The 21342-nt window shown below is 47.7% G+C and overlaps 1 protein-coding gene across 5 annotated transcripts in view; it reads right to left on the bottom strand.

Moving 5' to 3' along the window:
- mipol1 (mirror-image polydactyly 1) overlaps window positions 1-21342 on the bottom strand; it is a 569773-nt gene that overhangs the window by 43343 nt on the left and 505088 nt on the right. For all 5 annotated transcript variants that reach the window (XM_038780869.1, XM_038780849.1, XM_038780840.1 and 2 more), the window contains one exon: window positions 3668-3898. In XM_038780869.1, the coding sequence (XP_038636797.1) occupies window positions 3668-3898 (231 nt within the window). The remainder of the gene's footprint in view (window positions 1-3667; window positions 3899-21342) is intronic.

Here is a 21342-nt window from a genome sequence, read left to right as displayed (position 1 = left end):
AGTCTGCACCGGCCCCTCCCAAACACTCTACCTAGGTGTACTCACCTGCCCACCCCGTCCTACCCCTTAACCTAACCTGAACATCCCTGGACACTAAGGGACAATTTAGCATGGCCAATCCACCTAATCTGCACATCTTTGGACTGTGGGAGGAAACAGCAGCATCCGGAGGAAACCCACACAGACACAGGGAGAACATGCAGAGTCCACACAGACAGTCACCCGAGGCCGGAATTGAGCCCAGGTCCCTGGCACTGAGGCAGCAATGCTAACCATTATGCCACCATGTCACCCCGCAGAGATTTTCCTTTATGCACTCCACTGAAGCAATTATTTAACACTTAAGCATGAGAGAAATAATTACCGCATTCTACTATATAATATCCTATTAGAACTCAATCAAATTATTGCTTATATTGAAGAGCGTATATCAAAGGAGGTTATGCTGAAGAATATGGTTAAAACAACTGCAAAACTAAAATAAGAATCCTCAATAGATAGAATGTTATAACCTAAGCTAGTGCCAATTAAAATAATCTGCTCAATGAAGAATCTATTAGAAGCACACATAGACAGTGGGATGGATATATAACACTTATATACAGTGTACTTAGCTGCTAACAAAGCAAAACTCACTTGCAGACCCACATTTCCAGCGTAGCATATTTTATCACCACAATCTCAGTTGCATGCTGCCAGTTAACTGTTTGTTGTAAATGGATGGAAACTGCCACCCATTACCAAGGAAAAGCTTGCTGGGAATTAGCCAGGTAGAGTGTTACTGGGTGCTTTAGTTGTACAAAATCTTGATCAGACGGCATCTGGAGCACTGTGCTCAGTTTTAGGCACCACACCTTAAGGTGGGTATATTGGCCTTGGAGGGCATACAGTGCCGATTCATCCCTTGGCACAAAGTGTTATTTTGTTAGAATAGGTTGCATACATTTAGATGAGATTCCCTTGAGTTGAGACGATGGAGGTGTGATGTAACCGAGGTGTTAAAATTTACAGGTATTTTAAATAAAAATGATTTCCTTTGGTGGGGGAATCCAGAACAAGGAACAACATCTTATAATTAGAGCTAGGCCATTTTGGAGTGAAATCAGGAAGTTATTTTTCATTCAAACAGTTGTGGAAAGCTGGACCTCAACCAACAAAATGCAGGATCAAGTGAAATGCAAGACTAAGATCATTAATTTGAGTTAGGAAAGGTACCAGATGATTTCTCCACCATGTATGGCTGTGCAGAAGCCCAAAAACACTGTGTATATCTTGTTCTGTTGCAAATAATGCATTTACATGGTTGCAGAGTTTTAAAGGGAATGCACACGGAAAAGGTCCACGCACTAAAACTAAATTCTAAATGAAACACAGATACCAAGGAAAATGGATCAAAGGTGGGTAAATTAAGTTGAGGTGCGTGATCTGGTTTCATCCACTGCAGCCTCACAGTGCCAGGTACCTTGTAAGGGGTCTAGTTTGAGGGCCATGGTGACAGCAGCGTTGCCAATGGCTCTGAGTAGGTATTCAGGGAGCCCAGTGGTGTGGTCCATGGTGAAGATATGGAATCAGTTGAGGAGACATTTTAAGGCGGAAGGGATATTGGTATTAACACTGCTGTGCGAGAATCATGGGCTTGAGGCGGGGGGAATGGGTAATGGATACAGGAGGTGGATAGAAGTGGAGCTGGCCAAGGTGAGGGATCTGTATTTGGAGGAAGAGTTCCCCAGTCTGGAGATGCTGAGGGAGAGGGTAGAGCTGCCGAGAGGGAGTGAGTTCAGGTATCTGCAGGTTAGGGGCTTTGCGTGAAAGGTCTGGAAGGGGTTCCCGAGGTTGCTGGGATACACCCTGCTGGAGCGACTGATGCTTCTGGATGTGGAAAGGGAGGGAAGAATTGAGGATATATACAAGTGGCTGGGGGCAGGGAGGCGAGCGGGTGGTGAAGATCAAGGAGAAATGGGAAGGGGAGTTGGGGGGGCGATCAACTGGGGAGTATGGAGTGAGGCACTGCGTTGGGTAAACGAGATCTCCTCCTGTGCAAGGATGAGCCTGATAGGTGGTGCACAGGATGCATATGACTCGGGCAAGAATGAGTGGGTTCTTTCAGGGGGTAGCAGATGAGTGTGAGAGGTGTGGGCAAGGACCAGCGAATCACACGCAAATGTTTTGGGGTTGCGAAAAATTTGGAAGGTTCTGGGCGGGAGTGTTCACGGTCTTAGCCAGGATAGTGGAGGAGGAGGTGGACATATTTGGGGTTTCAGAGAAGCTGGACCTCATAGAGAAGAGGAAGGCCGATGTTATGGCCTATGCCTCTCTGATTGCACGGCGGCGAATTGTGATGGTCGGCATCACCACCGGGGGTAGCGGCTTGATTGGGTAACCAATACGACTTCCTGCAGTTGGAGAAGATAAAATATGAGTTAAGGGGCTCTGCAGAGGGGTTTGAGAAATGGTGGGGGATGTTTGTGACTGTGTTTGAGGGGCTGTTCCTCGCAAGGGGGGGGTGTGGTGAGAGAGGGTGAAAAACGGGAAAAGATTTGTGCAGACTTTACAGTTAACTGCTGGGAAGTATGTTTCCCGGCGTGTTTATGTGTTGTAACCTCTTTTGATACATGTTGTCAGTAATCACTTTCTGAGCCCCATAGTTGCCAGAAATTACAATCAGTTCTGGGCTGCTGTGAGAGTAGTGCAGAGGTGATTTTTCTTCCTGCAAGGTTATAAATGTTTTATTCTTTGAGACTGAGACTGTAAGATGAACAATATAATGAAAATACTATTTTCTCTGATATGTTTTATACTTTTCTCTGAACATTGTGACGATGGAAACTCTGGATCAATTTTATTTAACAAAGCAGAAAATAAAATTAAAACATGTTTAAAGAAAGTACTTGCATTGTTGAAGGTCTTTCAGTTCCTCAGTTTAAAAAAAAGAACAACTTAAATTATTTATAGTAAGGAGTCTTACACCACCAGGTTAAAGTCCAACAGGTTTGTTTCAAACACAAGCTTTCGGAGCACTGCTCCTTCATCAGGTCACCTCCGAAACCTAATGTTTGAAACAAACCTGTTGGACTTTAACCTGGTGTTGTAAGACTTCTTACTGTGCTCACCTGGTGTTGTAAGACTTCTTACTGTGCTCACCCCAGTCCAACACCGCCATCTCCACATTATAAATAATTTATGTACAACAGTAATATTAAAAAATAAAGAAGGTTGTGCTTAAAAGGCATTGGACATTTAAATTATGAACAGGTGAACGGTTATTTTCCTTAGTCGATAAGTGAACACAGAGCCAGTTCAGTAAAGTAATAAAATCTTTTGAGACACAGCCACAGGACATCCCAAAACACTGTACATTAATTAAATACCTGCGAATGCAGCAAGCCCTCAGCAGCATATTGTAGTATCAACTTAGATTATTTTCTTAAATCCAGTTATAGAACTTGAATGTAAACTTCTGACTTGGAGGCAAGAGTACAATCAATTCAGACAATGTATTGGAAACATGTTGCTTTGAGTGTCAGTAGGTCCAATACATGTGCTTTTGAAAGAAAATCCATAATTTCGCTATTTTTTAAACTTGTTTTAAACATAATCGAAAACAAAACCACAAGAATTGAGAATGAAGGAGAGTATACTTTCATATATTTTCAAATAATTCACTTACTTCTGAACTTTTTCATTCAGTTCATTTTTGGCTTCCAAGGCTTGTTGTAGTTTCATCCGCATGCTTGTCTGCTCTGCCAAAGCCAGTTGTAGCTGGCTTGCAAGATCCTCATTTTGGTGGTGTGTGGCTGACATAATGCCCTCACTGGCACGTAATGCATCATCATAAGTGCCGAGAGCAATGTTGAACTGGTCTGTGAGACTAGCCTCTTGAGATAACGACTTGTGTAAGCTAAAAGAACATAAATAAATATGACTTAACTTTTCTTTGTTAAATTTATGTGTACATATACTAATTTATATATACGAAGGCAACAAAAGGCCTAACTCTAAAGGAACAATCCCTTTTTGGGTACACACATTACTCTCATAACTGTTGGGTTTGACACTCTGTGGGTTAGATTTGAAGAGTACATTTGTAATCTGTTGGATCTCTTGCCCACTTTCAAAACATGCTGAACAGGTTATGGAAAAGCAGAACCGTACAGCACTAAAAATGTATTGGTTGTGAAAAGGGTTTCACATCCATGCGTTTTTATGCACATAGAGTTTTCTCCTGGGTGAAGAAATGAGAACAGGGGCTTGGGGAAACAGGAGTAGAACCCCTCGAGCTTGCTCTGCGATTCAATAAGATCGCAACTAATCTCAACATGGCTTTAACTTCACTTTCCTGCCAACCCCCTGGAACCCATGACTCCCTTGTAGACCAAAGATTTAACTCGACCTTCAATGAACCAGCCTCCAATGTTCTCTTGCAAAGAGAATTGCAAACATTAAGACCCTCTGAGATTAGAAGAAATTCCCTTCTCATCGCCATTGTAAATGGGAGACCCCTTACTTTGAAAAAGTGGCCCTGAGTTCTAGAGTCACCACCAGGGGAAACATCCTCTCAGTTTCCACCCTGTCAAGTCTCTCCGAATCATATATGTTTCAGGAAGATCATCTCTCACACTTCTAAACTCCAATGAGCATAGACCCAAACTACCTAACCTTTCCTTATGAGACAATCCCTTCATACCAGGAATCAAGCTAGTGAACGTTCTCTGTACTGCTTTTAATGCAAGTATATTCCTCCGAAAGTAAGGAGACTATTGCACACCGTATTCTAGATATGGTCTCACCAGTGTCCTGTACAATTGTAGCAAGGCTTCCCTACTTTTATACTCCAACCTTCTTACAATAAAGGCTGGGTCACTGTCCATGTGGAGTTTGCACATTCTCCCCGTGTCTACGTGGGTCTCACCCTCACAACCCAAAGATGTTCAGGGTAGGTGGACTGGCCACACTAAATTGCCACTTAATTGGAAAAAAATAATAATTGGGTACAAGACTGATACTGAAAAGCCAGTTGTCATGAGCTATCTCCGGGGACAAAAGAGTAACATTTAAGGAACTGATACAAAGGCAGACACCCCGGCGCCAGCAAGACATAAACAAAGCAAAGCCAACGCCCAGCCATCAGGGCACCCACCCCTTTATTGGTCGAGATCGATACCGATGATCAAGATGCAGTCCAATTAATTGGGGCCAAGTTCAAGGCCCACCCAAAAGCGCACAAAGCCCCTTTTGGGTATAAGAAGAAGCCCCCAAGAGAGAATCGCTCTCTTGGCCTTGGCTCTCAGCGAGGAGAGACCTGCCTCGCAGCTGCACCAGAACAAGTAAGTCCAAAGTCAACGCACGCTACGAGACAGACGCTCCTAGCTACTATTCCGTACCAGCTCAACCCTAGCAGCCTCAGAACCGGATAACGGCCATTGTTCCTCTGACTGAGTGGGCACCCGAAGCTAAGTATAGGCTTTAGTAGTAGTTGTAGTTTAGTGAGTAGAGTTTGTGCATGAGTATATTTGGCTGTGTGTGTAAATAAATGAGCATTGATTTCGAACTTACTAACTGGTGTATCGAGTCTTTGATCAGTATTCGGTTTTGAACCTTGTGGCGGTATTGAAAGATACCTGGCGACTCTTGAGCAAACGTAATTAGAAGTAAGGAAGGCGACCATATTAACCGCCATAAACAGAGCCAATTAAAGAGAGAACACAACGAGCAACATCACCAAAGTGGGCAACCTCCCATTTTTACACTTTATACTCACTTGACAAATTTTGGCTCACTTATTTTACCTATTTATAACACTTGCACACTGTGTCCTCCTCTCATCCTGCTCTCCTTCCTAACTTTGTATCTTCAGCAAATTTGATTACAATACACTTGGTCTGCACAACCAGTTATTAATATAGATTTTAAATAGTTGAGGCCCCAACATTGGTCCCTGTGGCACCCCACCAGCTAGTTTGTCAAGATGAAAATTACACATTCATCCTGACTATTTCCTGTTAGCTAACTAATCCTCTATCCATGCTCATATATTACCCCCCCCCCCCTCCCCCCACCAACACATTAAGCTCTAATCTTGTGTAGCAACCTTTTTTGTGACATCTTATCAAATATCTTTGGAAACATGAATAAACTACATCTACTGGTCCCCCTTTATCCACCCTGCTTGTTACACCCTGAAGTAACTCTAATAAACTTGTCAGAAACAACCTCAATACTCTATTTGGGAGACTAAGTGCTGACACTGGGATTGAATCGCGGGTGTTCTACACCCCGAAAGCGGCGCCAGTCCCGGAGCAATTTAGGACATGCTAATGGGCCAGCACTGGTGTCACGTGAACGGACGCGATTCCAACTGAGGCGGTGTTGGATTCACTGTGGTCAGGATTGGCACTGGAGAGCCTGACAGGCTGGAGTTGCATATAAGCACTTCACTCCCCACAGACTCTCATTCCAGCCAAGAAGATGCCATCCCAGAAAGCTGCGTCGATATTCGCCTTGGCAGAGCTGGAGACACTGCTGGATGCCATGGAGAAGAAGCATGACACCATGTTCCCTGGGGTGAGAAGGTGGTTGCCAACCGCAGTTGTCAACTGGGCCTGGGTGCAAGTGGCAGAGGCCGTGAGCACTGTGGGCCCCACCGCCAGGACCGGGCAGCACTGCAAGAAGTAGCTGCACAACCTTTCAGGGCGACCAGGTTGAGTCACCATCACCACTGTACCCTTGGCACCAACTCCCATCTCACAGGACGACACCGACTTCTCCTCACTGCTATCACCAGCAGCCTACATCATCCCAGAGACACTAACTTTAGCTGGGCACTTTAGTGAAGAGACTCCTGGGTCACTATTGGTGCGCAGCACACACATACATCGGTACATCAGGTGGAGTTAAGGACTCCCGAGGAGGCAGACAGTCAGACAGCATCCTAACCCCAGAGACTAGCTGCCATCCAGACGGGTCTTGGGCTTCTGGAAAGGGCGGTCCCATCAATGTTGGCGATGCAGACGCAGAGCCTGGGACCACAGGAGGGGTGTCAGCAACCATCCAGCGCCTGCAGGGGTAGGAGGTGGTGCTGACCATGTGTTCCACCCAAGCTAACACCACATGGGTGGTGTCTGAGGTGGGGCCTTGCGTGCAAAGTTATCAGCCATGAGTCCAAGGCCTGGGACACCGAGTGCGGTGGCCAAGGTACAGGACAGGGCAAACATGTCACAGGCAGCTATGTACAAGAGCAACATGGACATTGCAGCGGCGCTCCAGAGTTTGGCCCAGTCACAACAGGTCATGGCTATGGACGTTGAGGGCATTTGCCTGGTTCTGGCTGACCTGAGCCAGTCCTAGAGGGACCTGGCATGGTCACTGAGTGATGCGGCACAGTCCTGCGCTCTGTGGCCATGGGCATAGAGACCCTGGTCGAGGCAAGAACAGGCCTCCAGGGCTGGCAGCACCAGGTCATGGTGGAGCCCCCAGAGCTTGCTCCGGCCACAAACTCTGTCCCACGGAGTAGTTCACGGGTCATTGGGCACCCCAAGGGAGGAGGTGGTGATGGGGCCCATGCCGGTGACTCCTGCAGGGGAGTTCCAGGATCACCGCAGTACCTCTGAATCCCCCCTGCACTGTCCCTGGCGCATCTTAAGGGCAGTGGACAGAAAAGGGTGGTACCATGCCAGCTGTGACGCCCGGAAGATTGCCGGGCCCAGTCGCTCCAGGGGACAGTGGCCAAAGGGGACCTAGGTCGAATGGCGAGATACGCAGTAGGCCGCCTGCATTTCCGATGTACCACCTGGGAGGAGCGTTAGGGTAGGTAAGGTTAGAAAGTTATACACCAGGTAAATTGGCACAGGTGAAGCACATAGGTTAGCGTTAGGGGTTAGGGCACAATATTTGTGCGTATAACAATAAACACCTGTTCACCCATGTTCCGAACTGCCTTGGTCCTCTGTCTGAAGGGTGTGAAGGGTGGTCTACGCCGGGTAGAGGTGTTGTGCCGAGGCGGGGGATGTGAAGGCGCAGGTGTTGGAGGTTGACATGAGCCAGGGTCCCTGGGCAGTCATAGGTCATCTCTGCCCTTGCAGGAGTGAGGAATGGGCCAGACTTGCACCACGTACAGTAACACTGAGAGAGTGCCTTGCACCAGATGACCGCAATGGAGAGGGAGCGCTGCTCACATGTACCCAGTTTTTGGTTGGTTATGCCCATGTACCGAGTTTTTAAACGTATGTCCTGGTCTCTGCAAACCACATCCCCAGCACCTTCAGGCTATCTGATCTGAAGGTGAAGGGGGCAAGGAATCGGCCAGCCCTGTTCCCAAAGAACATGGCCTCGCTCTTGCCACAATTTACCTGTTGATCAGTCTGTGGATCCAAGCATAATACAATGACGTCGTCCATGTACAGGGAGGCTTTGACTTGAGTGCCTCCATTGCCTGGGATCGTCACTCCTCTTATGCTCGAATCCTTTCTGCTGGTCTCAGCAAATGGTTCTATGCAACATATGAGCAGGAGGGGCGAGAGAGGGCAGCTCTGCTTGACTCCAGATTTTATGGTAAGACTTCTTACAACACCAGGTTAAACGTCAACAGGTTTGTTTCGAATCACTAGCTTTCGGAGCACTGCTCCTTCTTCAGGTGAATGAAGAGGTGGGTTCCAGAAGCATATACACAGACTAAGTCAAAGATGCAATACGATACTTTGAATGTGAGTCTTTGCAGATAATTAAGTCTACAGGTCCAGATGGAGCAACTGGAGAGAGGGATAATCACAGGTTAAAGAGTGTGAATTGTCTCAAGCCAGGACAGTTGGCAGGATTTTGCAAGTCCAGGCCAGATGGTGGGGGGTGAATGTAATGCGACATGAATCCAAGGTCCCGGTTGAGGCCGTACTCATGTGTGCGGAACTTGGCTATAAGTTTCTGCTCGGCGATTCTGCGTTGTCGCGGGTCCTGAAGGCCGAAAGCTAGTGATTCGAAACAAACCTGTTGGACTTTAACCTGGTGTTGTAAGACCTCTTACTGTGCTCACCCCAGTCCAACTCTACATCCAGATTTTATGGGAAAGCTTTCTGACTTCCACCCTTTTGTGAGGGCCACAAAGAATCCAGCACGAGTTGAAGGATAGAAAGAAATAACATTTATTTACAATAACATATGTATACAACAGCAGCAACAACTTCCCTTGCTGCTCACTCTCCTCTAGCCGGTTCCAAACTGGCCAGCTTTATTTATGCAGGAAATCTGCCAATGATTTCTCCGCCTCCCCCCCTCATTGGGAAAGCTCATACTCCCAAAGGATTGTGGGATTGTCATTAGTCCCCAGCAAGTGGTAAGCAGGCAGATAATAATGTCCCTCCCCCCCAAAGTCCAAGGAATCCACCAAATACCCTGGCGAAGGAGGGCGTAGGACTCATTTTGCCGCAGGCCGGACACCATTTGCATGAGGCGCTGGATTGGGCGGCGTGTAACGAGACGGAGAATGGCACTTCCGTGATGAACGGTGTAACGATTATACCTCCACGGCCCGTGGGCCTGAGAATCCCCCCTCTGAGGCGTCCTGTGTCTCCATCTCGGAGTCGGAGTCCACTGCCGCCGTCATCTCGGTGTCTCTATCTCCTACGGCCCCTTTTATTTTCCCCAAACCAGCTGGAATACATCTGGGTACCGTCTGAGCACCTCAGTCAACCCTCCAGAAACTGTTTGGAGGATGTGCTGCCACTGCAGTCGCAAATGGCGTCACCAGTCCCGACCCAACAGGCTGGGCCCGTGGCCGCGCACCACGATAAGTGGGAAACACCCCTCCTGGCGTCCATAAACAACAGGGGTCATCTTAGTTCCTGCAATGTCTAATGGTTCCCCCGTATAGGTGGCCAACCTGGCCTGTGTGTCGGTTAATGTAAGGGTCTGTATACACTGCTTGATGCAGTCGAATGTCCTCTGGGCGATCACGGAGACCGCTGTGCCAGTGTCCAACTCCATCTCAAGCGGGTGACCATTGACCCATACTGTCACCTTAATGGGGGCCACACGGGGAGCTGCCACACAGTGCAGCTGCAGGCAGTCGTCCTCCGTCTCCACATTCTCGGGAGTAGTCGCTGCAGGTTCATCCAAATGGAAGGTACGGCCCCTGGGCTGGCCCCAGTTTCTGTCGGAACGACGGCGAGTGGACCCGCGTCTGCGACAGGGTCGGCGCCCACAAGTCTGACATGGACATCGCTCCTCATGCATTGGTTCTGGAGAAGGCTCCCTTCGGGGAGGAATGTCCGACGGCCACTGGCGTCGATCCGACGTCACCTCTTCCAAGGTACTGCAGGGGTGTGGGGGGACACTTTCGGATGGAAGGGGCTGCGCTCCAAGGCATGCACCTCCATTGCCTGTAGCTCCTGCACTCCCCGTTCTGCGCTCTCTCAGGACAATACTATTTGAATGGCCTGCTGAAAAGTCAATGTTGGCTCAGCTAACAATTTTCTCTGGGTGGCCGCATTGTTAATACCTCAAACCAAACGGTCGCGTAACATTTCTGACAAGGTCACACCATAGTCACAGTACTCCGCAATCCTGCGTAGCCTGGATAGAAAGTCGGCAAGGGATTCTCCTGGGGTCCTCTCAGCGGTATTAAACCGGGAACGCTGGACTATCGTGGACGGGGTTGGGTTAAATGTTGCCCCACTAAGTTCACAAGTTCATCAAACGTTTTGGTGTCCAGCGCAGCTGGGTACGTAAGGCTCCTAATCACCCCAAACGTATGCGGGCCGCAGACGGTGAGCAATATGACCACCTGGCGCTTGTTTACAGTGATGTTGTTTGCCCGGAAATAGTAACGCATCCGTTGTGCGTACTGGTTCCAGCTTTCCAGGGCAGCGACAAAAACATCCAAACGTCCATAGAGGCATGGTGTAATAGAAAACAACTTCCAACCTGTATCCAACAAAAATCCAGGGAGGTGGCTTCAGCAGTGTGGACAGCTATTCACTTTAACCCTCATCACCAGTTTTGTGAGGACCACAAATAATCCAGCATGAGTTGAAGGATAGAAAGAAATAACATTTATTTACAATAACATATGTGTACAACAGCAGCAGCAACTCCCTTGCTGCATACTCTCCTCTAGCCGGTTGCAAACTGGCCAGCTTTATTTATGGAGGGAATCTGCTAATGATTTCTCCGCCCCCCTCATTGGGGAAGCTCATACTCCCAAACGATTGTGGGATTGCCATTAGTCCCCAGCCAGTGGTAAGCAGGCAGGTTATAACACACTCAAAGAACAAAGAAAATTACAGCACAGGAACAGACCCTTCAGCCCTCCAAGCCTGCACCAACCATGCTGCAGTTCTGAACTAAAACACCCTACCCTTCAGGGAACCAAAGTCCTCTATTCCCATTTATTTGTGTATTTGTCAAGATGCCCCTTAGAACATAGAACATAGAACAGTACAGCACAGAACAGGCCCTTCGGCCCTCAATGTTGTGCCGAGCCATGATCACCCTACTCAAACCCACATATCCACCCTATACCCCTAACCCAACAACCCCCCCCCCCTTAACCTTACATTTATTAGGACACTACGGGCAATTTAGCATGGCCAATCCACCTAACCCGCACATCTTTGGACTGTGGGAGGAAACCGGAGCACCCGGAGGAAACCCACGCACACAGGGGGAGGACGTGCAGACTCCACACAGACAGTGACCCAGCCGGGAATCGAACCTGGGACCCTGGAGATGTGAAGCATTTATGCTAACCACCATGCTACCCTGCTGCCCCTTAAAAGTCACTATCGTATCTGCTTCCACTACCTGTCCCGGCAGCCAGTTCCAGGCTCCCACCACCCTCTGTATAAAAAAAGTGCCTTGTGCGTCTCTTTTAAACCTTGCCCCTTGCATTTTAACCTATCCCTCCAGTAATTGACTCTTCCACCCTGGGAAAAAGCCTCTGACGATCCACTCTGTTCATGGCCCTCCACATCTGTGACTCAAGTGAGAACAAACCAAGTTTCTCCAACCATAGCTAACGCCCTCCATACCAGGCAATATCTTGGTAAATATTTTCTGTGCCCTCGCCAAAGCCTCCACATCCATTTATTAAAACTGTGCCCTCCCCAAACCCCATTTTGGACAGTACATCCATCATGTACTTTTGCGATTTTATGTCAAAAGCCTTCTCCTGGTTCAGGCTGATGAAGTCAGCATCCACACCTCTGTCCTGCACATAGGCGATTGTATCCCCGAGTAACATGAGGCTATGCAAGATCTTCTTGCTGGATAAAGAGTAGGACTGTTCAGGGTTGACCACTGCTTCCAGAGCACCTGACCCCATTGGCAATGACTTTGGACAGAATTTCATAGTCAACATTCAACAATGAAATGGGTCACCATTTTCTAATTTCTTCCTTTTCCCCCTTCTCTTTGTGGATGAGGGTAAGGATACACTTCTTCATGGATTCTGACATGTCCCTGGCCAGAAGCATACTCTTGCATACCTCCAGCATGTCAGGGCCGATCCAGTCCCAGAGCAGAATAAAATTACAGCAGGTAAGCCATTGCTTCCCGGAGCTTTACTCTTCCCAAATCTAACTCAGTACATTTTATGCCGACATCACTTCTGATAGAAAATACCACAAGTGGCAAGGATGAGTTTCTCTCAATGTATTTTATGTCACATTACAACCAGGTTATTCTGGGAAGATGGTTTAACTTGAGTGGAAGATCTAAATAGATTTGAAGAATACTTTGTCAGCTTTGTGTAAAGTATTTCAAAACGTTTTTGGCTACTTCATCGGTGAGAAGGCCTTGTGCCACTGATTCTGACCGTATTTTACTTAATCCTGAAAATTTAACAATTGGGCTTCACTGCAATTTCCACTTTATTAATGTTTTCTATATGAAATAGAGGAGCAATAGAAGAGGGTCATTGGGAAACTGGCATTGGACAAAAGGAGACCTGTGATCATTGCTGGTAGAAATGGGCAACACCGTGGTTAGCACTGCTGCATCACAGCGCCAGGGACCTGGGTTCAATTCCGGCCTCCGCCTGTCTGTGTGGAGTTTGCACTTTCTACCTGTGACTGTTGGGCTTCCTCCAGGTACTCCGGTTTCCTCCCACAGTCCAAAGATGTGCAGGTTAGGTGGATTGGTAAATTGCCTCTTAGTGTTCATTCGGTTAGGTGGGGTTAGTGGATTACAAGGATATGATGGACGTGTAAGCCTAGGTAGGATACTATTTTTAGGGTCGGTGAGACTTGATGGGCTGAATGGCCTCCTTCTGCACTGTAGGGATTCAATGAAATACAGGCAGAGGAATTTTCAACCCGATTTGTGCTAGCAATGCTGTGTCGGCGAAGATTCACCATGCTGCAATCTGACCTACATCCAAATTTCATTACAAGCACACATTACCAATGGCTGCTAAAATCACATCAGCTACTAACGTTTATGCCTCAGGCGAATTCCAGGCTTCCAAGGGAACATGAGCCAATCTGTGGTACATCAGTGTATCAAGAAGATGACTAATGCACTGTGTACCAAAGCAACAAATATTTTCCCCATGGACAACTGGCAATAAGAGGCTCTTGCACTTTTTCAAATGCAGATCCTCAAAGTATTAGATCTCTTTGTGAGGCTTTCACTGCATTTAATATTGGATTTAAGTTTTTAAACCACCCCAGTCACACTATTTGAGGTCAAGTCAGCAGAGCCTAATTCATTATGTCCATCATGATGCCATGAACACATCTGCAGGCTTGAGTGCATGTATGTACCTGGCAAAATGCCAAAAGAATTGACTCTACACTTCAATTCAGCAGAGAGCCAGATGCATAACTGTGCATTTGCTGAAAAAAACCCATGCAGCCTCCCTGCTTCCCATTGCTAAAATGGTCAGTGACTAAGGCTTTCAACACCCGCACAGAATTTGCAACCAGCTGGCATGCGTCACCTGACTTCACTCTGGCCTGGGCATGTACCTCATTCGTATCATCAGTGCAACCCTAGCGAACCAGGCACCCACCACGTAATGCCTGAACACCTATTATTTATAATCATAAAACTGAGAGCAGATTTATCTGCTCTCACAGCTTTGGGCAAATAGATTGTGACAACCACATCTGCCAGACGTGCTTCACATTGTAGCAACAGAGTTACCCTCAGCCCCAAGTAAAGCATCTTTCCTCTGCTATACTTATGCCAGGAGAACACCCAAACAATCATCACTGAAAGGGGTAGTTCTGTCATGTTCTCTTGCTCAGCTACCATTACTGCAGCAGAAGAAAAGTTTTATTCAAATAAAGCAAGAGCCTTTCCAGAGCTTACGTACATTTGATTTGTTGCTCCCTTTCATTCATAATGCTTCCTGAGGTGTGGAAATGCAAAGGGAACACATTCAAATTATTCAAAAGAAACGTAACTTGCTGAATCCATCAAATTTCAAGTTCTCAATGGAACATAGCTTTATTTTTTCCAGGGGTAACGAATCATCCCCTAAATTTGTAACTGTTCTTGTTTTGATGTAACTGTGGGAACACATTTTTGACTTAATCCAGTTGAATCTACCTTTTAGCAAATATGCTTACATTACTGTATAAGCATGACTGATCACAGGATAACATGTCTTGGCTAGTCCACCGCTATCCTGAATGAATGCCATTATATCAGAATCTGACAGTGGGCAGAAAAGAAAAAAGAGAAGCAGAAGCTACAGAATAAAGTCCTGTGTAGTTGCGAGTGAAGAACACTGTCCATTTTGGAATAATACTGATGCTCATTCCCTTTCCTTGGGGACAACGATCTGACATAACATTCCAAGTTAGTTGGATTGGATCATGATAGAATGGTGCGTCTGAGCTGAAGCAAGAGATTTGGCAATTAACCTTTTTTTTAAAAAAAAGCTCAACGTGTAATACTTGCCCTACCCAAGCAGAGAGGGAGAAGGACTCTCTTCAGTGGGCCATTACAGTCCAATATCCAGGGAGAAATTTTCCTATCTTACCCTAAGTGAAGAACAGTGGCCTGGTTTCTCCATCCCGCCGCGCCACATTTCTGCCTCGACCCGCCGGCGGGATTCTCCGTTACGCGGCCGGTCAATGGAGTTCCCCATTGTGGGGCAGCCGTGGAGAAACACTGGGTGCCGGCAAAATGGAGAAACATGCCGCTGGAGAATCGCGCCCAATGTGTTAAATATCTCTGTTTGACTAAGGAAGTCCTCATTGAAATCCGCCACCAGTTGCAGCCACAAATATGCCTTTAGAGCAGAGTGGCTTTCAAGTTGGCCAAGACCAGGAACTTTTATTCATCTGATTTCTTTCAGGCTAGAGCAACACCACCACTTTGCTGTCCACTGTTGCATAAAGGAGCTCATTGAGTCCCTGAATTCTAAGAGAGCAGAATACATCTCAATCTCTTTTGCAAGAGATAAGCCTGCAGAGTGAGTACTGGGTTTTGTGAGGATTTCAGGCTCCCTGGTGCAGGTTGCAACTATATCATAGAATTTACAGTGCAGGAGGCCATTCGGCTCATCGAGTCTGCACCGGCTCTTGGAAAGAGCACCCTGCCCAAGGTCAACACCTCCACCCTGTCCCCATAACCCAGTAACCCCACCCAACGCTAAGGGCAATTTTGGACACTAAGGGCAATTTATCATGGCCAATCCACCTAACCTGCACATCTTTGGACTGCGGGAGGAAACCGGAGCACCCGGAGGAAACCCACGACACACGGGGAGGATGTGCAGACTCCGCACAGACAGTGACCCAAACCGGAATCAAACCTGGGACCCTGGAGCTGTGAAGCAATTGTGCTATCCACAATGCTACCATGCTGCCCAAACTGACTGCGTGCAATTACTTTGCAGGTGACGCATGTCAATTTTTGGGGTTGGGCCAGGTCAAAATCCTGGAACTTTCCCCCGAACAGCTCTCTAGGTGTACCTACACAATTTTAAGAAGGTGGCTCACCACTATCTCCTCAAGAGCAATTAGGGATAAGCAATAAGTGATAGCCTTTCCCGCGATGTTCACATCTCAGAAATTAATGAAGAAGCAATGTACTCCACCCCCTCAATGTCCAGTTGGTGTGCGAACATACTCAACGAATCATGCAAGTCAATGATGTGCTGTTTTCTGGCAGCAGTCATAATGCTTTTGTGCTGTTCCATCCATTGTACCATCTGTATTTGAATCTGTATTTGAATACTAGGGTGACTACTGGACAACAATGGCTGTCCCATGACCACATGGCTGATGAATCAGACACACAGCCGAGACACAAATGCCATGCATAAAATGAAATAAAAGCATATCATGAAAACCTTGCTGTCACACACAATATGATCAAGCAGATCACTGGGGTGTTTAAACAATACTTCCATTGCCAGACAAACAAGGAATCCTGGGATACAGAGCACAGCATGTGCCAATGTTCGTCATGGTCTACTGCATATTGCACAATCTTGCCATCTTGAGAACATAAACCTTGCCACCAACTATACAGCAACCAGTTAATGAGGATAAGAAGGAAGGAGGGAAGAAGATAACCAAAAGGACCCCTTTTTAGATCTGGCTGCCTGGTAAACACAACTCTAATTCCCTATTCATCAACAGTGCCACACCTTCCCTTCCCTCTAATTCGATATGTTGGTCACAATGCTAGAATAACAGCCATCATGAAATAAGAATTAGGAAATAAATTTGGAAATCAAACACTGGCATAATGTGCTCCTGTACAGTGCCTGCAGCATGGATGGTAGAAAGCTTTCTAGTTTCAGTTGCGTGAGCAGCTCTGGTCCTAGTAGACCCAGCTATGGACTGCACCACCTTAGCATGGGTGGCAGCTGTCACTGGCACTGCTATGTCTTGGGCAGCATGTCAGCAATCCCAGAAATGTGTTAGAGAAGAGATTGACAGACTGTTTGACACCCTGCATGCTCCTTTAATCACAATACCTGCAGCCATAATGGTAGCAATCTCAGCCTTTATTGCAACAAGCTAAGTTTGCCTAAGAGCAGTCTGTGATTACCTGACACCAAGTTGAGTTTGCATGACTTCATGTCTATGCTGCAGTATCCAGATGTTGAGCGACCTCTGCTTGCGCTGCGATGACAGCTGAGACACCAGTCATCAATTACTGCATCCATGATGGATCTACAACTGTTCTCATGGAGTCGGTCACCATTTGCATGCTGGAAAGGATGGACCTCAAGCTCTAACCTGAGGCAAATTGGTGCCTCGTTCCTCCATTCTCCAGAGGGCCAATCCATGGCTTATAAAGGAAATTAGAAATAGTATCCGATCCAAGGAAGAAGCATACAGATTGGCCAAGAAAAATCATAGGTCTGAGGATTGGGAGCAGTTTAGAATTCAGCAAAGAAGGACAAAGGGATTGATTAAGAAGGGGAAAGTACAATCCGAAAGGAAGCTTGCAGGGAAACATAAAGACTGACATGAAGAGTTTCTATAGATATGTGAAGAGAAAGAGATTGGGAAAGAGAAATGTAGGCCCCCTAAAGACAGAAACAGGGGAATGCATAATGAGGGACAAAGAAATGGCTGAGCAATTGAATACATATTTTGGTTCTGTCTTCACAAAAGAGGACACAATTCAGACACCAGAAATGTTGGGTCAATGAAAGGTTTAGTAAGAGGGAAGAACTGAGGGAGATCAACATTAGTAGAGAAATGAGCTGGGAAAATTGATGGGATTGAAGGCGGATAAATCCCCAGGGCCTGAGAATCTGCATCCCAGAGTGCTTAAGGTGGCGGCTCTGGAAATAGTGGATGCATTGGTGGTCATCTTCCGGGATTCTATAGACTCTGGAACTGTCCCTGCAGATTGGAGGGCAGCTCACATCATTCCAATATTCAAAAAGAGAGAAAGCAGGGAATTATAGACCAGTAAGCCTAACATTGGTAGTGGGAAAATGCTTGAATCCTTTATCAAGGACTTTATAGCGGAACATTTAGAAAGCAGTGGCAGGATCAGCCAGAGTCAGCGTGGATTTATGAAGGGAAAATAATGCTCGACAAATCTGTTGGAATTCTTTGAATATATAACCAGTACAGTTGACAAGGGGGAGACAGTCAATGTGGTATATTTAGACTTTCAGAAGGCGTTTGACAAAGTTCTGCATAAGAGATTATTATTCAAAATTAAAGCACATGGGATTTGGGGAAATGTATTGAGGTGGACAGAAAACTGGTTGGCAGAGAGGAAACAAAGAGTAGGGATTAATGGATCCTTTTCAAATTGGCAGGCAGTAACTAGTGGGGTACCACAGGGATCGGTGCTGGGATCCCAGCTATTCATAATATATATTAATGATTTGGATGAAGGTGTAGCCACCGAAGCTGGCCACTTCCAAACATGAAATGGAGAATTGAAACGCATGCAGAGAAAATTGGACAATGTCAGAAAGGCAAGCAGGTTGCAGAACCTCTCTGTGTATTCTGTCTGTGAAGAAACCAGACAGCATAGAAACTAGCAAGTTTGCATACTAATTGAGCGATTCCCGGGCACAATGGACACAACAATTAGCTGCAATCGAAACATTCTATAGCAGGTCAGACTTCTTGGTGCCAACGGAGTCTGAAACAAAAGGACACAAACAAGTTAGAAAGAACCGCCCCGCGATCGAGGAACAGCCTCAATATTGGGGGATTCGTATCAATCGATTGGGATGAGACCCAATCGATTGCCAGTGAGTTAGGGGACCGCCCAAAAGGGCGCGAAGCCCCTGGGACCTATAAAAGTAAGGTCCCAAGATGAATTCGATCTCTTAGCCGGCCTCTCTCTCTTAGCCGGCCCTCCCAGCAGAACACCTTTGCAGCAGCTCTCTAAGAACTTGAACGTGAGAAGGAGCCTCCATACGTTGGAGTTCAATTGCCTGTCCTTGACGAAACCTGTCTGATCCTCCCCTATCACCCCAGGGGCACAGTCCTGAATCCTAGCAGATAAGATCTTGGCCAGCAGTTTGGCGTCTACATTCAAGAGCGATATCGGTCCATCAGACCCACACTGTAGCGGATCTTTCTCTCGTTTGAGGATGAGTGAAATTGAAGCCTGTGACATTGTTGGGGGGAGGGTCCCTTTCTCTTTGGCCTCATTGAAGATCCTTAGCAGGACTGGGCACAGCAGTTCCGAACATTTCTTGTAGAATTCTGCAGGGTAGCTGTCCAGCCCTGGGGCTTTGCCCGACTGCATGTCTCCTAAACTCTTTACCATCTCCTCCAGCTCTTTCGGGGCCTCCAGTCCATATACCACATCCTCTTCCACCTTTGGGAACCTCAGTTGGTCCATGAATTGCTTCATTCCCCCCCCCCCCCCCGGCGGGGGCTCTGACTCATGCAATGTACCGTAAAACGCCCTGAAGACTTTGTTCACCCCCTCTGGGTCTATGACCATGTTGCCCTCCTTATCCCGTACTTCCCCAATTTCCCTGGCCGCCTCCCTCTTGCGAAGTTGGTGCGTCAGCATTCTACTCGCTTTCTCCCCATATTCGTAGACAGCCCCTTTGGCCTTCCTCAGCTGTGCTACCGCCTTCCCAGTGGTCAGCAGGTCGAATTCCGCCAGCAGCCTCCGGCGCTCTTTCAGTAGCCCCGTCTCGGGGGTCTCCGTGTAGCACCTGTCTACTCTGAGTAGCTCCCCGACTAGCCTTTCTCTCCCCGCTCTTTCTTTCTTCTCTCTATGAGACTTGATTGTGATCAACTCCTCTCTGATAACTGCCTTCAGGGCCTCCCACACCGTGGACGCCGCTACATCCTCCGTATCATTAGTTTCCAGGTAATTCTTGATGTTCCTCCTGATCAGCGCACAAACCTCGCAGCAGCCCCACATCCAGCCTCCATAGTGGGGGCTGACTTCTCTCCCCCCACATGACGCAAATCCACACAGTGTGGAGCAAGATCAGAGACTGCAATGGCCAAATATTCGGTCCCCTCCACCCTGCGGATCAATGCCCTGCTCATCACAAAGAAATCTATGTGGGAGTAGACTTTGTGGACATGGGAAAAGAAAGAGAACTCTTTCGCCCTCGGTCGGGTGAATCTCCATGGGTCTACGCCCCCTACTAGTTCCATGAATTCCCTCAGTTCTTTAGCCGCCGCTGGTCGCTTCCCCGATCTGGGGTTTGACCGGTCCAGTACAGGTTCTATAACTGTGTTGAAGTCACCCCCCATAATTAGATTGTGTGAGTCTAAGTCTGGAATTTTACCCAGCGTGCGTCTCACAAATACCACGTTGTCCCAGTTCGGGGTGTAAATGTTCACTAGCACCAGCCGGGTCCCCTGCAGTTTCCCACTGACTATTATGTATCTGCCCCCCCTCGTCAGCTACAATATTCCCTGCCTCAAAAGCCACCTGTTTGCTGACCAGGATTGCTACTCCTCTGGTCTTTGAATCCAGCCCCGAATGGAACACCTGGCCCACCCACCCTTTTCTCAATCTTGTTTGGTCCGCACGTTTTAGGTGCGTCTCCTGTAGCATGGCTATGTCTGCCTTTAGCCCCTTTAAGTGCTAGAACACGCAAGCCCTCTTGACCAGCCCATTCAGGCCCTGCACATTCCACGTAATCAGCCTGGATGGGGGGCTAGACCACCCCCCCCCCCCCCCCCCCGCCGATTAGCCATCTACCTTTTTTGGCCAGCCACGAGCCTGCGTCCCCCGCTTACTGAGCCCTCCCGTTGGAGGCCCCCCCCCCCCCTCTCCCTCTGTTCCCCCAAGTTGGCACCTTTTCTGTCAGCCAAGCAGCATCCCATCCACCCTTCCAGCAACCCCATGACCCCAAACCCCCAAGTCAAGCACCCGCTTGACACTGGCTCTCCCCCCATTACACTTCCGTGAATCAGCTGACCCATGCTGACCCTGGCCGCTCCCGCCTCTGTCTCCGATCACTCAGATGCCTCATTTTGCGGGCCCCTCCCCCCCTATGGAAAGCCTAACTTATCAGCTTGAATGACCCCCAAAGAACATTTTCCGTCCCCTCCCCCCAGCGAAATAAAGAGCCAACCCCAGGCGCAAACCTGGCCCCATCAAAGACACAGCCCCAGCTGCAAGGACAGCAGCCCCACGTGTAGGGCCCCTCCCCTCCCTCTGCGGCTAAGTTCTACAAAAGCCGAAAACTTGGCCGAAGAAACAGGGAACAAACAGAAGTAAGAGGAGACATGTCGCTGCCTCCGGCTACTCGGCAATTACCGTCCTCACCAGAGTAATGTCCCTGTGTGGCTGTCCTTTAGTTCGAGTCCAACTTTTCTTGCTGAATGAAATTCCATGCCTCATCCGGTGTATCAAAGTAATGGTGGTGATCTTGATACGTGACCCACAGCCTCTCCGGATGCAGCAGCCTGAACTTCACCCCTTTGCTGT

The sequence above is a fragment of the Scyliorhinus canicula genome, chromosome 2 (genome assembly GCF_902713615.1).
Source record: "Scyliorhinus canicula chromosome 2, sScyCan1.1, whole genome shotgun sequence".
NCBI classification, from domain to species: domain Eukaryota; kingdom Metazoa; phylum Chordata; class Chondrichthyes; order Carcharhiniformes; family Scyliorhinidae; genus Scyliorhinus; species Scyliorhinus canicula.
The sequence above is the reverse complement of the archived record's forward strand: the minus strand, read 5'-3'. Positions and strand labels throughout refer to the sequence as shown.